Source organism: Mastigoproctus giganteus, chromosome 3, assembly GCF_048544385.1.
Source record: "Mastigoproctus giganteus isolate SK-2022 chromosome 3, ASM4854438v1, whole genome shotgun sequence".
NCBI classification, from domain to species: domain Eukaryota; kingdom Metazoa; phylum Arthropoda; class Arachnida; order Uropygi; family Thelyphonidae; genus Mastigoproctus; species Mastigoproctus giganteus.
Window position 1 is genome coordinate 254,989,583 of NC_143577.1, and position 19,570 is coordinate 255,009,152.

At 40.6% G+C, this 19,570-nt stretch overlaps 1 protein-coding gene across 1 annotated transcript; it reads right to left on the minus strand.

Annotated features, from left to right (window-relative positions):
* Positions 1–10,387: 10,387 nt before the first annotated feature.
* LOC150089076 (uncharacterized protein CG3556-like) lies at positions 10,388–19,005 on the minus strand. The gene is made up of 6 exons (XM_090371039.1): positions 18,758–19,005; positions 18,135–18,382; positions 17,730–17,922; positions 17,440–17,614; positions 17,121–17,254; positions 10,388–10,479 (listed from the first exon to the last, which is right to left on the minus strand). The coding sequence occupies exons 1-6, from the start codon at positions 18,858–18,860 to the stop codon at positions 10,415–10,417; spliced, it is 918 nt and encodes a 305-aa protein (XP_090227165.1). The 5' UTR covers positions 18,861–19,005; the 3' UTR covers positions 10,388–10,414.
* Positions 19,006–19,570: the final 565 nt, after the last annotated feature.

Consider the following 19,570-nt stretch of genomic DNA (forward strand, 5'->3'; position numbering starts at 1 on the left):
AAATATCACAGTCGTTCTGCCTAGAATACACTCCTACTTTCATTTTTGTTTTTCTAGTGCTTATGCCACATCAAACTTACTCAACATTGCAATGGCCACCCACGTTAACTAGATGCATGCCTTAAATTTTATTTTCTTCTTAACTTAGAGCAATAAAAAAGATAAAGTGCAGCCATTATTAACCCACTGCAGGATGGAAGCCTCTTCAACAATTCATGCTGAGGGAAATGGACCATAATCTGCCACGCTGGTCCAGTGCGGGTTGGCAGATCGACCGTATTCAGCAGTCAGGGGCTTGAACCCCGGTCTACTCAAAGAGCGCGTGCTACTGCACTCCTGCTCCTGACCACTCGGCTACGGAGGCCTGTTTAGAGCAATAAGCCCCCTCCTATTCTGTCTGTTCTTCTGTATACGTTGTACTCCCAAATTTCAATACTGCGTTGCTTATGTCTGTGTGGCACCATGACGCTGATGTCCCTAAATATCCCAATGATAGAATGATCAAATCTGGAGCTAAGTTTTCTCAGACAACTAGTGGAATCCATACCACGACGGTACGCTGTAATTCTGTTTTTTTGGCCAGTGAATGTAGCTGATGATCAGCTCGGAGATAAATGTGACTCAATTGTTTCGTTGTCAAACTCTGAGCAGTCGACTTCCCTAAGGTCGATGAGGGTGGAGTCTTTGAGAACTGGTAGTACGAAATAAGTAGCGAGAGAAGTCCCAAAAGTCCCATCCTTTTTTTGGTGGGATAAAAGATATGATTGTTGCTGATTGCATATTCCAGCCTAAACCAACATCACCTGCAGCAAATAGGATCTGGAAAGTAAGAGGAATAAACTGATTTAAATATATATGTATTTTTTAAGGTGGAAAAATATGATTATTATTCCTTGTACTTCATTCCAATTTGAAAGTTCCTTCTGTCAATCTTGACAGAAGAATCTTTAAAAGTATAAGTACACGAATATTTATTTTCCCCCAGTTTTCGAAATAAGGGTGTCCATTATTTTCTAATCTAACCTAACCTGGTTTTAAAATTTCGAAATGAAAGCGAATGGTAAACCAGTGATTAATTTTATTATTACGATTCGTGATTATCAGCTATCCTAATTTGCAAAACGTTAAGCCGGCAGACGGCATATTCATCTATTTAAAAATTAGCAATCACTTTACATTAACAAATGCTGTCCAACAGCATCTGTTTGTATTTCATCTCAGGACTCATCTGGATGAAATAATATTCTGCATACTTTCTGATTCATTCTTTATTTATAAATAGCATTCGTAAAGTAACTTGTGTATTCGTGGGTATAAAATAAGGTGGTATAATTATTGTCCTTCCCCACACTGAGCTGAGTTCAAATCCCGCCAATGACGTCAGGAATTTTTATCTGTATTTTTCACATTGTGGCTGAATTAGTCTGTCTCGGGCGAGGGTAGCATGATTTTTTTCTCTCGGAAACTCGGGTTTTTCGTCCAGCAAATTGACCACAGTTCACATCCAATTTGCAGACATATTATATTCGGGACAATACAGCCTAAGTTGCTGATACGCCACAACACCCAACCAACCAAACAGCCATTCATGGGGAACGGTATCAAAAAATTAGATGCTCACTTTTTGGAAGAGGGGAAGGTACGAACAATTGATATTCTTTTTTGAAGGAGTTCATTTCAGGACGATGGAGAGGGGTCCAGAATGAACCCATCCTTGAGGAACACCAACCAAAATCCGTCTGGTAAAAACTTTTCCCCCTTGCTAATAAGCTGATCATCGGTTCCTGCAGGAGTGAAGACAGGAAGTGGAGAATGTCCCCTCTGATTTATATTATTACATTACATGTATAAATAATACAAACTCTTGAGTTGCCACTCTTAACAAGTAAAGAGTGGCAGCAGTCTAGCAGGATAAAATAAAATTAGAAATATATTTTAATCTCTGTAGTAGAGATGAAACGTTGGAGATGCACTCACCTGCATTGCAAGAGCACATTTCCAAATCCTACGTCGGAAAATTGGAGAGTCCTGATGTAAGGAAGTCTCTGAAGTACCACATCTTCTAGATTATCATTGGTAGAGTAATTACTAGGAAATTCGTCCCACGATGCCACAGAAGGCACCGTGTGGTTGGAGTTATATTTCTTTTGAATCCTTTTTCTAATGGCCGTTGTGTTCGCGATGCAAGCCAGAGAAAGCATCGACAAGATCTTAAAGTCTGAAATCAAAAATATGCAGTATCAATCTTAGAAGTGCTTTCAGGCCGCCTAAAAGATCCTTATACATCTCAATAAGGTCCTTTAAGTTTTTATTTGTTTATTTGCAATTTGCATTTTAACAAGTTGAATTCCACGTTTACAAAGTCTAAGGAAGATACACTTCTAAAATGTTATAAAAATATACATAAATTTATTATAAATGTATTTTAAATTTATAAAACATATTTCACAGTAATCGTCAAGTATCTAAAAAGATAATTGACAATTATTGAATATGCAGCCGTCTTAACATACCTACAAGAAATTACTTGAAATTTAAATAATTTAGATATGTCATAAATTTAAATAAATTAAATGCATATAATAAATTTAAAATTTAAATGGTCCTTCACACTTATGAACTGTATAAATACATTGTATTTCTTAATTTAAGTAAATACAGAGTGTCATGATCTATTTCTTCCATATTCCATTCTGAAAGTAACGCTAAATGTATTTAAATTTCAAATAATTCTAATCGGTACTTTTAGAGTACTATAAGGTAATAGCAGAGTAAAGACAAGCACCATTAATTACTTTTTATACGAGGGGATATCAAAATAATTGCCCTAGAAAAGTGAAACTTCACGGGAACTTTAATCCATATTCCATCCTCTGCTATGTACTCTCCATGTATAGTAATACATTTCTCCCATTGATGGATCAGTTGTTTAATGCCTTGTTCATAGAAGTCCGCACTTTTTGCATGAAACCACGATTCCACTTCATTGATGACTTCCTCAGAAAAATCAAAGCCACTGCTTTGATATGTCTTTAGTCTCCGGATCATACTGGTACACCCAGCATTCGTCATTTGTCACCAACCGATCAAAAAAGTTCTCAACATCCGCATTACACAAATCCAACAGTTAGAGAGAACATTGCATTCAACATTGCTTCTGAAAAGGCGTCAGTAATCTTGAAACCCATCGTGCGGACTGCTTTCTGCTCTTCAGCAAGATGGACCCCTACGTTGTCCAGTCATCAACTGTCTCTTGAGGTTGCTGGAGCCACAGGTGAAAACAGTTCTAACCTTACTGTGAAAAAGGTTCGATTCTAGTGGACTCCACGCAAAGAAGCCAGTGGTTTGTATCCCATTAACCTCAAACCACTACAGAGCTCGTTCAAACTGGTACCGTGAAAATGTAACTTAGAGCCTGGCAAATGGGATTCAGTTCTGTTCTGTGATAAGTCCCTTTATAGCCTGCACATAGAATTCGTCTGGAGACAACGAGGAATGTGGTACCATCCCTCCAACGTCAGAGAAAGGGACACTTACCGTGAAGGCTGCGTTCTCGTGTGGGGCAGAACAACGATCAACGACCGCACCCCTCATCGTGTTTTTGATCTTAAAAATGAAGACATCTAAAGACCACGGCCAGCACGATGACCTGCCTTAAGCCGATCGAACATGTGTGGACGCCCTTGAGCGTCGTATTGCTCGCCGACGGCCAACTCCTCGGTCACTTGGTGAGCTAGGATGTGCGCTGGTTGAAGAATGGATTTGTTCCCACAGAATCTTGTAGATAACCTTATATCGAGAATGGTTCACCGCTGTCTAGCCTGTTTGGCCATTGGAGGAGATCATACCCCATACTAATGTCATGTGACCATATTTTCGAGCATCTTGTGTCGACTTCGGTAATTTATAGGGATTTTATAAGAATTACCAAAAGGATAATTCTTATAAAACCCCTATAAATGTCCCTTATACCAGTCTCAAGTTTCTCACCGGCCCCTTATTTCATCATTATCCTGTAGTACCAAACCCCATACCAAATTTCGTTCTGCTTCATCGCAAGCTGCACAAGTTACCCCACGTTTTCTACGTGTTCTGTTAATTTTGTCGAGCAGTGTACAAGTAATATTTGTTCGTGTGGTAATCCTGGATATCTTTGCGTCGTAAAATAAATATTCGCATAAAAATTAGTTTATTGTGATTCAGGTCAGTATCGTTTCTATTTTGTTGACTAAACTTTGAGAATTAACTGGCGAGTCTGATGAGACATATTCGAGTAGTGGTACAATCAAAGATAAATAAGGGATTTAGCATAACTCTCATAACAGTTTTTCATCTCTACGTAGACAAGAATATACACACTTTACAGATTCTATATTCTCACGCCTCGTTATATTATTAGTATTAATCTAAACAACCTACATTAGCACGGTAAAGCAAATTGATCAAAGAGTGATAATCACCTGTATAGTAGAGATGGTTGTCAGAATGCAGAGCCTCCAGGAGAGTAGCAGTTTGTTTCGAAGTTGGTTCCTCTCCGGCAATACAAAGAGGCATAGGAAAAATGGTGGTATTCTTAAAGGAAGTCTTTAAATAGTCGACCAAGTCGAATCCGTGTAAATTACGGCACGTGATCAGAATTGTCCGTACATATTGCCCTAGCTGTACGGTGGTCAGAGGATTAACGTGCTTCCTGGAAAACAAATGGGATTTTCTTCACAACCCTGCCAGATAAAGTTCAAATATTTGCTAAGTTGATTCTCTAAGCGTTATTACAGAAAGTCCCTCATGTCATTTACTCAGTTTCGTTCTCAGGAATTGTAATTACTGAATGTGATCTTCAGTAATTACAATTCATTATTACACTGGTGTGCAAAATTTAAGGCCCAGTCAGGTTATCACCTGTAGTTTCTCATTGGAGTGGCCTGGATATGGGAAAAGCATACCAAAGGAACCTCGTGAGGTTAAGAAATGATGAAGGAAACAAAACGATACAGAGGGATTTTATTCAAAAATGGCAACATAGCACTCCATGATACAGATGCATCACTGCCAAAAAGAACAAAGGGAAGAGGTGGTCCTCGGTAGGAGATATGGCCATCCCTATTTTCGATGCACAACCTGTCCATACATAGAACAATGTTGTTGATATGTTCTTGCGGTAACATCGTCTATTCCTCTGTCAGCGCCATCTTCAGCTGGTGAACATTTCTGGTCGGTATGGACGTGCGGCTAGGCGTCTCTCCAGAGCGTCCCATTATGTGTTTGATAGGATTTAGATCAGTTCGAAGGAACGGGCAAGTCAATCCATCGAACAATGTCCTCACTTTCCAAAAGCATATCAACAGCTGCAGTGAGTGCAATGGGATGTGGCGTTATCATCCATAAACACGAACTCGGGGCCAATGGAACCTCGGAACAGACGCACATAGGGAAGGATTACCACAGTACAGTAACCTGCACCGGTTACAGTACCGCCTTGCAGTATCTGTTGTGTACGTCCATCCAAGATAACGCCTTTTGCAGACAAGAACACCTCGACCGCCATATCGACCCCTTTCAGTGATGTTTGCCGGGTGATACCGTGTGCCAACCTCTCGCCAGAATAGCTGACGTCCAGAATCACTGCTGAGACTGAACCTCTTCTCATCAGTAAACAGTACCTTATCCCATTGCACTGCAGTCCAGTCCTTGTGTTCGATGTATCACTGTAAACGGTGTCTACGATGGGCAGTGGGATACAGCGTACTGGCCGTCGGGCAAAGAGTCCACCTTTGTGGAGTCGCCTGGACACAATAAACCGCGATATACTGCGTTCTGTGCAGCTGGTTTGCAATGGATCCCGCTGACTGGTATTAGTCCTTCTTGCCTGTAGGAATAGCATTAGTAGAGGCATATGATGCAAGAAAGGAAGCTTATGCAGTATCAGCCAAAAAAAAAAAAAAAAACACTCCCATTTCACCCCTTCGTTTGTTCGAAATACCTGTCCAGCTGAGCCTTAAATTTATTTAGGCTATCAACTTCCACTACAAGGGATGGAAGTCTGTTCCACCAACCAACTACCCGCAGGCTAAAGGCAAATTTCCGCACATCTATCCTACATCTGTCTTTCCTCAATTTGAATTTATGCCCTCTCAGGTGATTATTCTGAGCAAGAGGAAGAATCCCATCAGCATTGAGCATGCTCAAACCATCCGAGGAGACTAGGCACCTCGCAGGTGAATAGTCTCCAGGCACTGTAATTTACAAACCTTAAGCCTTTCTTCGTAAGAGTAACCCTTTGTTCCCCTTCTCTGTACTCGTTCCAGTAGCTCTACATCCTTCTTGAAATGAGGCCTCCAGACCTGTATACAGTACTCAAGTTCTACAAGGGAATAATCATCTCCTTATCCCTGCTAGAAAAATTCCTGTATATCATTGACAAGACACCATCAGGTACCCTTGCAGCCCGTCTGCACTACTCAGAGAACTTCATATCTGCCCACAACCACCCCCAGGTCCCTTTCATTCTCTACCACTGTCAGTGTAGTACCACAGAGTTGATACGTTGCTCTGGGGTTGCTGTTTCCCATGTGTAGTACTTTACATTTGTCAATGTTAAACTTCATTTGCCACCTCTCAGCCCATCTGCACAACCTTTCCAGATCCTGTTGCAGCAGCATAGTAGTGTCCTTACCAACCCTGCCAACCTTTGTATCGTCTGCAAACTTGGACATTAAGCTTGATATATCATCATCAATATCATTTATAAATACAAAAAACAATAATGGACCCAACACTGAACCCTGAGGGACTCCACTAATAACATTAGTCCACGATGAGCAGTGTCCATTGATTACCACTCTCTGTCTTCTCCCCCTCTGCCATCCCTTTGTCCATAGCAGCAATTTGCCTCCAATGCCACACTGCTCCAATTTGTTCAGCAGTCTTCCATGTGCAACAATATCAAAAGCCTTTCTAAGATCCAAATATCAAAGTTATTCCCTGTATCCAGTTCTTATGTGACTACATCATAGTATCCAATCAAATTGGTCAGGCAAGACCTCCCCTTAGCAAAACCATGCTGTGTCCGAGCTATAACTGAAGTCTTGTCTAGATGATCCCGCAGTGCTTCTTTAACCAGTGCCTCCATTAATTTTCCTGGAACAGAAGTTAAACTCACAGGTCTATAATTACTTGTGTCAGCTTTTGATCCTTCTTTGTGAATTGGGGTCACATTTGCACATCTCCAGTCTATTGGTACCTCCCCTGAGTCCAAAGAAGCTCTCATAATTATGACTAAGGGTTTGCTTACTTACTTTGCTGCCTCGTTTAATATAACTGGATAAATCCCATCAACCCCAGGTGCCTTTCTTGTGTTTATCTTCAACAATTTCTCCACCACTTTTCTATCAGTTATTACAAGGTTATCTAGCTCACTGCCAGAGTTTACTTCACCTCTGGAATTCCCCTTCCTGAATAACTCCTCATTCGGGAATGTAGATGCAAAATACTCGTTTAGTTTGTTAGCCACCTGAGCAGGATCATCGACAGTTGAACCAACAGTATCCAGTGGACCAATCTGATTCATCTCCTTCCTTCTATAGCTTACATAGCTAAAGAACTCTTTGTTGTTTTTCTTTGCATCCTTTGCCAAGGATTTTTCATAATCTGCCTTTGCCTTTGCCTGCCTAATCTCCTTTGTGATTTGGTTACAGACCAGCTTATATCTATCGTAGGCTTCCATGTCACCCATTAATTTGTATGTATCCCATGCATTTTTCTTCTCTGCCACACGTCTCATTAGTTCATCTGACATCCATTTAGGCCTACACCTTGAACAATATTTCTTAGTTGGTATGCAAAGCCTAGTAGCTTCCAAGATAAGTTCTTTGAATGCTTCCCACTTTGAATTTTTTGTTGGTAACATTATCAGTTGGTCCCACTGTATAGAATTTAAATACTGTCTCAGCCCATCGTAGTCGCCTTTACGAAAGCAATAACCCTTCCCTTTACCCCTAATGGTAGTTACCTCTTTGAGTAAATCCCACTTCAGCACACTGTGATCACTGCCACCTAGTGGTTCATTTATCTGCAGATTCTTAATGCATGAAGAATCACTGCTGATAATCAAATCAAGAGTATTGCTCCCTCTAGTTGCGTCCCGAACATGCTGATGTAGAAAACAATCATCCAATAAATCCACAAAAGCCTTACTAGTGTGTGAGTGACCAGCCCCCAAATTCCAGTCAATATCTGGGAAATTAAAATCTCCCATTATAAGACTCTCTGATTTATTGGCCCACTCTATTTCCCTGTACAGTTTCTTATTATACTCATCAGAGTCATTAGGCCTATAGCACACTCCTTCTTTCAATTTTGATCTCCCAATGTCACACCAAACTGACTCGACACTGCACTGTCCAGCGATGTCAACTGGCTTTATTTCCTTTGATTTTATTTGTTTCTTAACTAATAGCATAACCCCTCCTCCCTTCCTGTCCTGTCTATCCTTTCTGTACACATGTACTTCCTAAATTCCAGTTCTGCATTCCTTTTTCCTTTTTCGTGGACGGCCACCACTTGTCCTTCAAACAGCTGTACCTTTTGGTCTTGTTGGTCGACCACGCACGTCAGACGATGCTATGGGCGATACGGAACTCTGCAGCCACACTCCTCGCACTTCGACCTTCCCATTTATTCGACTCCGGGTAAAGTCACCCAGATGTTGTCTACTTGCCATTTCGTTGTCTGTAGAACTGTATGAAATCAATGGAACGTCTGTAACAATCGTGCTCATCTACCATTCGGTAATTTGCACACAACTGCTGAAATGCTGCTTTTATCTGTTTATGTGATCCCTCTCATCACGATTCAAATTTTTGCATGTGCACCAGATTTCTATTGAACGGCCACAGTTATGGAAATGTCCCAGGCTGTTTTGTTTGATTTTATGGTTGTAACCTTTAGAAATAGTGTTGGTCCTTAAGTTTTGCACACCAGTGTATTTCAACGATTTAACCCAGTCTGGATTTGGTACAGAAGTCAAAGGAGTAGAAATTTTATAAAGTACTTCGGTACAAATAACTTTTTAAAAAGCTTAACATTTATCATTTCGCATAAATTATTTAAAAAAATCTCATATTTTGACTCTTGCATTTAATTCGTAGCACAAAATATAGTTTCTTAGCTGACGTGAGTGTAATTCGTAATAGTTCAAAGCACATTAAGTCGCCAAAGTCCAAACATTCAAATAATTTTTACTTACAAGTGATGAACTGGACAGTTAGGCCTAACCCTATCAAGAGAAACAACTTCATCATTGGTTTTTCTACTGAAAGTTTCTGACTGGTGTAGTCAGTCTTCCGATATCTTAATTTATATTTATTCTCCCTCCGTGAAACAGGTTTATTGGTTATCACTGCGACTGCGCATTAGACAGTAGTCTCTTGGGGTGATGTGATTAATTTGAGAGTGACTGCGCTGGTTTGTGGTCTAACTGGTCCATGGACTTGAATACCGTTTCTGCCTAAACAAAGATGTAATCTTTATAATATCGCCATCGGTATCCATTTTATAAAATTATTCTATGTTAAAAATCCGCCGAACTTTTTTGATCACCAGAGAGAAGGAATTTGGACTCTCATCGAACCATTTCTTCAGCTTCTGCAGAATTAGTATGTATATGGTCGGGTTCTCTTAGGAAGCCTGTTGTTTTAAGTTAAATCTATAGCTTTAATTTTGAAAAATTTCTTACAATACCTATTTGAGGGATACTGGAGTAGAGTTTCCTGGTCCTATTTGAGTATTGTTTTTGTATTGCCAAAAGATTAATAATTATACTGAGAAATTAAAAATTTTTGAATAGAAATCTGGTGGAATAGATATTTTTAGCCAGCCCATTTCATCCCACTTTTCTGGCATTCTCAGTTCGCAAGGTATTTCATATTTAATTTTTCGCGAACCTAGATTATTTGTTGGATGAAAATCCACCAAATAGGACAAATGCTTTACGGAGGAAAAAAATATCTATAAAATTCTTCCTCTCTGGAAAAGATTCGAACTCAGGCCTTTTCCACATGTTGTAGAAGGATAGCGAAGGAAGTACGATCTCGATAACAGCGCTGTCCACAAGCTTATAACTATGCCTTGTATTTTACTATCTATAGTTGGACATAAAAGTTATTTGCAGTTAACATATTGAAGGAAAGATTAAACTAATCACGATTTTCACATTAAAATGCCATTTTTTGTAAACATGAATTGCAGAGGCATAAATTGTAAGAAAAAAAGTAGCTCAAAAGAACGTTGGAAGCATTATTCACTGTATTTTATTTTTACAAAGACTTTCAAAATTTGATTTTATGAATTTCTTATTCATGTGTGTGTGAAAATCTAATTCAATAGTCGTCTTTTGTGGCTAACGTCCTCAAACAGTTCACAACATACTTCTGTACCACAGCACGATCTGGTCACCGTCCTCAACATTCAGGTGCTGAGGCCCTACAGAGAGAGAGAAAGGTCGCATTATAAGGTTGAATTATTGTGTCATTATAAAGCGAAATTTGAAGATTTTTTAATTTATTTAAATGTCGTTTATTGAATTTGTTTTTGTAATTCTTACTTCCACTTGCAATTTTTAAATTATATTTAAAAACAAAACAAAAAGACAGAGGGTATATTTTAATATATTTATCTGAGGCAGGGTTGATTACTTTGTATAAAATTAGACCTCCTAAACAAATGTAATTTCATTATAATTATTTATAATCACAAATATTGAATTTTTGACATTTTATTTCGATTTAATTTAGTATTTTAAAAGGGCAAATTACCAATTTTAGCTCCAGCTAAAAATGTTTAAAAAAATTACGATCAACAGATCCTAAAAGATATCACTTTGTATTTCCAATGAACAAAGCGCAATTTATTTTGATTTGTATTTCCTTTTGTTCTAGGAGGGTGAAATTATGTTTTTTTTTTTTGTTTTTTTTTTACAGTCTGCTTCAAAATGAACTTCAGATATACATTTTCGTGAAATACCCATTAACATTGAGTTACTTAAATAATGGCTGAAATCATAAATATAATACAATTACATTAGGCACTACCTAACATGAAAAGTTATAGCTCATTGAAAGAGTAAAGTGCGATTTTTTACAAACATGCTAACTCCACAAGGCGCACATACAAAGACGTGGCATGAATCCATTAATAATATCCTGGATGCCATGTTCTTGCAACATCTAGACTCAAGTACCCCGGAACAAATACTGATCTGCCATGAAAACAGTATCTACTGTACGACTCAAGTGGAGGGCCCCTTCACCAGAATCGAATTGGACATCGCTGCTGCCAAACTGAGAAATAAGAAATCACCCAGTGCAGACCTTCTGGAGACAGAGATAATGTAAAAGTCTGTTGAAACCATCCCTGAGAGAATACTGAACCTTTTTAACCAGTGATTTGTGGAAGGCTACTTTCCTCATGTATCTGCAAAGCTCCGACTTATCGTCAAGAACCCTACTAAACAGCACGACCTTCCGGTGTCCTACCGACCCATTGCACTCTTATCAGTGCTAAGCAAACTGTTAGAACGCCTCCTTCACAATAGGATTGAAGCCCACTACTCCAATGCAGGTCTACACTCTGAGAACCAGTTTGGTTTCAGGAAAGGATGCTCCACTGTAGACGCATTAGAAAACATCATCAATGAAGAAAATACAACTAACTACAAGTATTTCCTCGTCATCGAATTAAACTTCGCCGGGGCGTTTGACACCATCTGGTGGCAAAGCGTCCTCGGCAAGCCAACCTCTTCAAATGTACAAGACGTATATCTCCGATAGAACTGTCAGTCAGCGCTCCATAACATGCTCCATCTCGCGACCGATTTTCAGAGGATGCCCACAAGGGTCCATTCTGGTCCCGCTCCTCTGGAACATGGTTCTTGACAGTTTTTTAAGCGTCTATCGTGGCAATGTGAGGTCTCAGGCCTATGCGGACGACCTGATCCTGATGCTGGCCAGGGACTCTAGAGCACAATTGGAGATCTCAGCAATTGAGCACGTCACATACTGTAAGACTGAGACGATCAGAACAATTTAAGGAGCTCTCCAACAAAAACCTGTTCCATTTTACTCAAAGGGATCCTCGATACAAGAAGGCCTCCCGAAATCAGAATCCAAGGAACCACCATCAATTTAGCTACAGAACTCAAACATCTCGGAGTTATCCCAGACAAGAACATATCGTTCACACCCCAACTTATCGATATCCAGAAAAAGATCAAAAACTACTCTGCAATGATTGCGAGAGTTACCCACAGGGACTGGAGCCTAAAGAAGAGGAACCTCGCTCTTTTCTACAAGGCGGTTTTTCTACTGCCACCACTTATGCATCGGGGTTCTGGTTTCGCAAGGCGACCACCGCTGTAAATAGAAGAAAACTGGAGACTATACAGCGCTCCACCCTATTAACGATCTCTAGAGCCTGCGGACTTGAAGCTCGTGGGTATTGACCCACGAACTTCAAGTCCTGGTGGAAGCTCGCCCCTGGACCTGGAGATTGTCCACTGGTGGACTGCTCTTCCATCTCTCCAAAGGCAGAGATGGAAGACTGGATTTTACTTTGAACTCTGCCAATTACCAAAAAATCGAAAAGAGGCATCTCGCTGCACATTTACAGCAAGCTTGGCAGTCTCGCTGGGAAACCTCAACAAAGGGTAAAATTACCCAGAAATTTGTATCAATTATCCAAATGGTGACCCCAAAATATATACACAGGCTCTCTCCAGGGCTCTTAATCACATCACCTACCTGCTCACTGAACACGGCTCGATCAGGGAAAGTTCTCAACTTTTGTACTCAGCGACTCCCCTATCTGCCACTGCGGTCACCATGAAACATGGGAGAATCTCATGTACCACTGCCGCCTCTATGAAGTCTTTCGCTGCAGCCTTATAACCAAAACTCATTTCTTACTTAGAGATCAGGAACAGCTTGTAATGGAAAACGAAGACAGCTACAAGGCGCTAACACAGTACGCCCAGGACCTCTTCACCAGAAGACCGACATACCCTCAGCCACAACAGCAGCATTAACCACCATGTAAAATCTTTCTCCACTACTCAAACTCCTGGACACTCAACTAACTCTCTCTCTCTACCACTGAATGACGACAAACCTACCGGAACTGACACCGCGCCTTGGAGGGAACCTGTCCCCATGAATGACTATCCACCGAACTGGACATTGAACGAGAGACGCAGCCTTGCTTCATATACGCCTTTTTGGCTATCTGAACTGGGCCTTATACCGGGTTCCCTTTAAATCCCCACTCCCTGGCAGGGAAGGAGGAGACGGGTTTCTGTCTCCTCCCCCTTCTGCCTCCCACTCTGTCCTCTGGTGGGCACGTTCCTGCTGACACTCTCTGTGGTCGCCTTCTTTATTGTCCCCATACTTCTGCCTATTCTCCAGCCTTCAGTGTTCCTCCCCTACTCTACCTTAACCTACCGCGTACGCCCATAAATTCAAATCCAATCTAAATTAGCGTTAAACTTAAGCTCTCTTTCTCTCTCCCCTCATTCTAACTTTTATTCCAAATTCGGCTATAAATTTACTCACAGCTCAATGTTTTTTATTATTATATACATATATATATATATATATATATATAATAAAAAAGTTTTTTTATATAATAATAAAAAGCTTTTTATATATATACAGGGTGTCCCAGGAGGAAAGGTCAATATTCTAGGAGGTGAAAGGATAGGTCATTTTAGGCAAAAAAGTTCATATAAATATGTGCCCTATCCTGAATGGTTTCCGAGATAGAGCTGATTTAAATGTACATTTGTTTTGAAATTGGCTCGCAATATTTTCCTTCCCTACAATCAGACTATGGCATTTGATTGTCAGATGCCAGCCATCAGTTGATTAGGGGACAGAGTGGCATAGTGTTTTGTGGAAGGCGTCACCGGTGGTTTCCCACATCTGCACCATGGTACTTTGTGAAGAATTACAGAATCTCTGTAAAAGCCAGAAAAAGTGTGGTGTCTGGTTTGTGACAGAGTAGTGCTACGTTCCGTTGTTCTGTCTCTGGTTGCTTGGCTGCAGGGCCCCTAAGGGAACCGCACGTTGCCCGCCACCACTACTGGGAGGTGAGCCAGGCTGCCCATTATACTCTGGCTGGCCTCCGCCAGGGTTGCCTGAGCTTCCTGACAGAGACCAAATAAAAAAAAAATAATTAATTAATTAAAAAAAAAATAATAATAATAAAATAAAAAAATAATAAATAAAAAAAGATAAAATAAAATAAAATAAACAAATAAAGTAATAGATTAAAAAAAAAGAAAAAAAACAGAGAGAGCTAGAAGAGAGGGGCATATAAGAAGAGATGATTGAAGGAGGAATGAATTTGGGTGGGTTGACAGGGATAGGATTAATCCACCCTAGTTTAGGCGAAGTATAGGAAATGGTGTGGGTTTAAAAGTCACAGGGGACAGGCGCCCCTGTGTAATTGCCAATGATATAGTGCCTGTAGATCCCGCACTGTGGTCAGTGCCAGCAGTATATCTTACCCATTTCGGTTTTGAGATGACTTTTAAATCCCGCACTCCGAGGAGTGCCAACATCTCGCACCTTGGATGGTGCCTGCAATAAATCCTACCCTATTCGGGTTAGCATGGTCATGTCGGTGTTGTCCTTGGGGGGGGGGATTGGAGAGTTACCCCACGCCGGTCCGGTTTAGCTCTTGGGCTCTAAGTTCTGCAACCTGAGCTCGCCTAAGTGCAAATGTTTCCTGCGCATAGGTGGTTAATGCCTTATAGGTATCTTCCTCGAGTAGCAGCGTGAATTCTTGATTGCGCGGGTTTCTTTGTATTGTGGTGAGGAATTTAAGCCTAATGTTGTCGTAGCTGGGGCACTCATACATGACGTGCCCCCAGGACTCCTCTTCGAAGTAGTGGCAACTTGGATCATTCTCGATTCCCATGGCCGTCAATTTTTGTTGTAAGAAGGATCCATGCGGAGTGATGATAAAGGTCACATGGAGGCCAGGCGAAAACCGGGGTGGAGGTTCTGGGTGAGTTGAACTTATAGATGGAAGGAATCGTTTTGTGATGGCCCCTTTTGTTGTGGTTTCCCAGTCATGTTGCCATATTTCTTGTAGATGTTGGGTTATCCGTTGTCTTTCCTGCCTGGTGCCGTTTGTGGTGTCAAGTTGAAAATTAAGCAGTTGGGTTGGAACTCCCTTCCTTAGATGATAAAAAGCCCTCTTTTAACCACTTCTAAGTATAGTGGCTGACATCCAGTTAATACCTGCAGAGCAGGGATGCTGACGGTGCGGCACGCCCTGCAAATTGAAAGGAGCATGCACCTCTGGATTAAATCCAGCTTACGTTTGTTTCTTGCTAGGATGGTTTTTCAGTACGGTAGATGGAGGCACCATAACACACGATTGGCACGTATACCGCTTGGTATATGAGAGTAAGAGCCTTGTATTTCAGCCCCCAGTCTGCTCTGCTGACCCGCCTTATCATAGCACTGTACCTTTAAATTTTGTTGGCTAGATACTTTAGGTGGTGGTGGAAGGTAAGCCCCGAGTCTAAGAAGATACCTAGGAGCTTGGCTTCAGTGTGCAGTCGTATGGGTGTAAAGTTTAATTAATTATTGTAGGCGGTCTTGTGATTTGTAGCCTGCCTTTAAGGAGTATGGATTTTGTTTTCTCTCCTGAAATGGTAAGATTGTGCAGGGCTGCCTAGTTCTGGAGTTTCACCAGTGCTCCATTTGCCATTGTCTCCAGGGTCACCCTGGAGACAATGGCAAATTCCAAAAGGACAAGATCATCCGCCAAGGCCAATGGCTCAACTTCCCCCAGGTCCATGCCTAGGAACTCGTCCAGGACAATAGACCAGAGGAACGGGCCAAGCACAGAGCCATGCGGACAGCCTCGATCGATGTACCTAGTCACTGTCTAGTGACTAGGTACATCGATCTGGAATCTGTTGGTAACTTGGACTTTTCTACAAGTTAGATATGACCTTAAGCTGTTTTATAGGTTGTTGGAAACATTTTATTGGATTGCCGAAGCCTCCCAAGAACACTGGGCCACCATAGTCGATCAAAGGCTCCAGTGAAGTCTACCATGATTGCAAGGGAGTTCTTAAAGGCTGTGTGGGTTGCTTGAGTGATTAATCTGTTGATGGCATCTTCTGTGCTGCAGCCTGCTTTGAATCCAAATTGCTTGTCACTTGGAAGTTTTTTTTCTTCTCTTCATATCTGGCGGTTAAGCGAAATAGGAGCAGGCGTTCTTATAACTTGGCCATTACAGAGAGCAAGGCAATCTGGCGGTAGGAGGTTGGAATTTGTGTTGGCCTGTCGGGATTTTTCAATATAAATTTCAGGGTTGCCGTTTTCCAGGATGTTGGAAAGGTGTCTTCTCTCAGGCACCTATTTAGAAGGCTTAGGAGAGTAACAGGATAGTATTCTGCAAATTTTTTTAACCACATCCACTTCCAGCAGATCTGAACTGGTGTTTTTCCTTCTTTCATTTTATTTATTGCCAAGTCCATCTCGATGTTAGTGTAGGGGGATTCCACAGAGGCAGGATGATAGTTGTGATTTTCATCTACTATTTCTTGTTGTTGTTGAGTCATAGCTGCAGCTTCAGTGGGATAAATGGTGTCTAGAATATTGTTAATGCTATCCTTCCAGGTGTAAGTAGAGGAGCCATCCACCTTTAGTGTCGTGTCGAGTACCTCTCCTCGCGGCAGCTTGATTAGGAGACAGTGCCACGCGTCTTTGAATTTTGTCATTGTTAAATGTCAATCATGAAGTGCATCCATCAATATTATTTACTAATAAACCATGAAGCCACGTTTAACCGGAATGGAATCAACAACACACGTAACACTCATCGATGGTCTCACGAGAATTCACATGGTACAGCGGAAACAAATTTCCAAGTTCGTTTCTCAATCAATATGTGGTGCGGTGCGGTATGATCGATAACCTGTTGATAGGTCCTTCAAAGGATTGATTTCTAATTTCTGTTTTTAATTTTCTTTAAAACACAACTGATTTTTCTATTTTATATATTATCCTTCAGTTCAGCCAAAGCTATTTAATTAGTTAAAAACTCACCCTCCTCGCATTTTTCTAGGCTTGAATTTTTACGTTTGGTGTACATTAACCAAGCTAGGCTGTGTTCTGGATCGTTGGGTATGTCGGCTACAGAGTAGATGTGAGGCCCCTCTTCTGTGTCCTTATACTCGAATCTGGAAAAGAGAGAAAATTTCCTTGAGCTGGTGATTTTCTCAGTAACTTATTTTGTTGGTTAAGACACTAAAATGTCTTAGGTAACAAAATAATAACTTAAGCAACGATAATCTTTCTTGGAAAAGAGTTTACAGTCTTCAGCTTGTTTTATTTGAATCGCGGGTTTTGGTGAAAACATTGATACCTGAATTTTTTGTCCATTTTCTCAGCTGTCTGCATTATATCAAAGAATGTTGTATTCATTGGGAAAAACATCACGAGGTTATAGGCTAGGTTCACATCGTCCCCAAATTTAATGATGTATTCCACACGCGCCTTTGGTCCCAGCTTGTTCTCTAGATCTTGCAGAAGTTTCTCACCTGCAGAAAAGAATGGTGTTTAGTGGACAGGCCTGAGTGGTGGAAAAAATGTAAAGTTAATAACATGGAATGCTCTTGGAACACACAAATAATATTCGTGAGCAATTCAACTCACCTGTTGTGCGGATAGAATTTGGACAGTTGACAGTCTCGAGGTCCAGGAGAGTGGATTCTTTAAGAACTGGCAGTATCAGGTAAGTGGCGAAAAAAGTTCCAAAAGATCCGTCCATTTTTTGATGAGATACAAGATACGCTGCTGCCGATCGGCTATTCCACCCTAATCCTACATCGCCTACGGCAATCAGGGCCTGGAAATAAGAGTAAAATGAGATGCAAGTTTTTTTTCTTCACCTTAGCCCTACTCTGTAAAAGAAAATAGATTATTTTCCTTTTACGAGGGAAAATAACCTCCCTGTTTCAGAATTTCCTGTTTACGGTATTTGCTGTACTATTTACAATCCTTCTGCCTGCAGGAGGATTGCAAATATGGGCAAATATGAAGCAGCGATGATGTACTTACCTGCATTACAAGAGCTGTGGTGTATATGCTTCCAAATCCGCCATCCGGAAGTTGCAGAGCCCTAACGTAAGGGAGGCTCTGCAGTATTATGTCCTCTACAGTGTCCATATTGGAGTAATTCCTAGGAAAATCAGTCCACGCGGCCGACGTCGATCTATTGCTGAAAGTTTGTTCCTCTTGAATCCTTTTTCTAATCATCTTTCTGTCAGCAATGCAGATCAATGAAAGTAATGTCAAGATCTTGAAGTCTAAAAGTAAAGAAAATATATTTATTCAAAAAAGTGAATATACTTTCTTTCTCATCTGAAATTTTCAGTGGTAAATATTCATTTGCACCTATGTGGGAAAATAAACCAATTAATCATCCTGCAGTAATAGCGCCCCTATTTGTAACAAAAATAGCGCACGACTTGACAGGTTTAAACTTTCTTTCTAATTACTAGAGAAAATGTATGGGTCTTTTGAATTCTACTTGGAATTTGCCAATATTATTTCATAATTTCTTAAGCTGTGCAAGTATTATTACACATTAAGTATTATTACCGATTCAGAACGCAACACCGAACAGTAAAAACATATTAACCCTTATTATAGTTAACAAACTAATATAAAGATTAATTCACCTGTGTCGTAGGGATAGTTGTCAGCATTCAGTGCCTTCAGAAGGACGGTAGTTTGGTCGGAAGTAAGTTCTTCGCCGGCAACACAAAGAGTCAACATCACCATAGGGACATTGTAAATGGACGCATTTTCAAAACAAGTTTTCAGATATTCGATCAAGTCGAATCCGTAAAAATTGTGTGGATCATGGCACGTGGCTATAAGTGCACGGATATATTGAGATAACTGTATGGTGGTCAAAGGAATGTCCTCTCTCCTGGAAAGCAAATGGACTCTGTTGACAGGTTTTTCAAATACAAAATAAAGTAATATTTTTAAAATCAATACTCTGAGAAATAAAAGGAACTCATATATTTTATTCCAGCTTATTTTGATACAATCTTGTTCTATTTAAACAAGGTCATCAGGAATTTTCTGAATACAAAGTCAATGAAATACATTAAAACCAAAAGTATTAGGAAACATTCAACATTCGCTGGCAGTAAATCCATCGCATGAAATTCGAGTGTTGTTGAGTTTTTAGGAGCATCGTCTACTAAGGCCATGTTGATCCGTGTATATTGTCTGTAAATTGAGTGTTCTGAGGTCGATTTTCTGTTTGCTGGACGAAAAACCCGAGTTTCAGGGAGAAAAACCATGCTACCCTCGCCTGAGACCGACTAATTCAGCCACCTTGTGAAAAAGACTCATAAAATTTCCTCCCGTCGTCGACGGGAATCGAACTCAGGTCTTTTCCGCTCGGTGTGGGGAAGATGGCGAGCGTACCAACTGTGCTACCCAAGAGGCGCAGTTCGAGTGGATAACTTCGGTAAATT

Bases quoted from the DNA above. Each gene is read 5' to 3' on its own strand.
- LOC150089076 (XM_090371039.1), bottom strand. From the start codon at position 18,860: ATGGTGATGTTGACTCTTTGTGTTGCCGGCGAAGAACTTACTTCCGAC. The intron at 17,923-18,134 runs GTAAGTACATCA...TCTTATTTCCAG, and splicing joins CCACAGCTCTTGTAATGCAG to GCCCTGATTGCCGTAGGCGA. The intron at 17,615-17,729 runs GTGAGTTGAATT...TCTTTTCTGCAG, and splicing joins AAATTCTATCCGCACAACAG to GTGAGAAACTTCTGCAAGAT.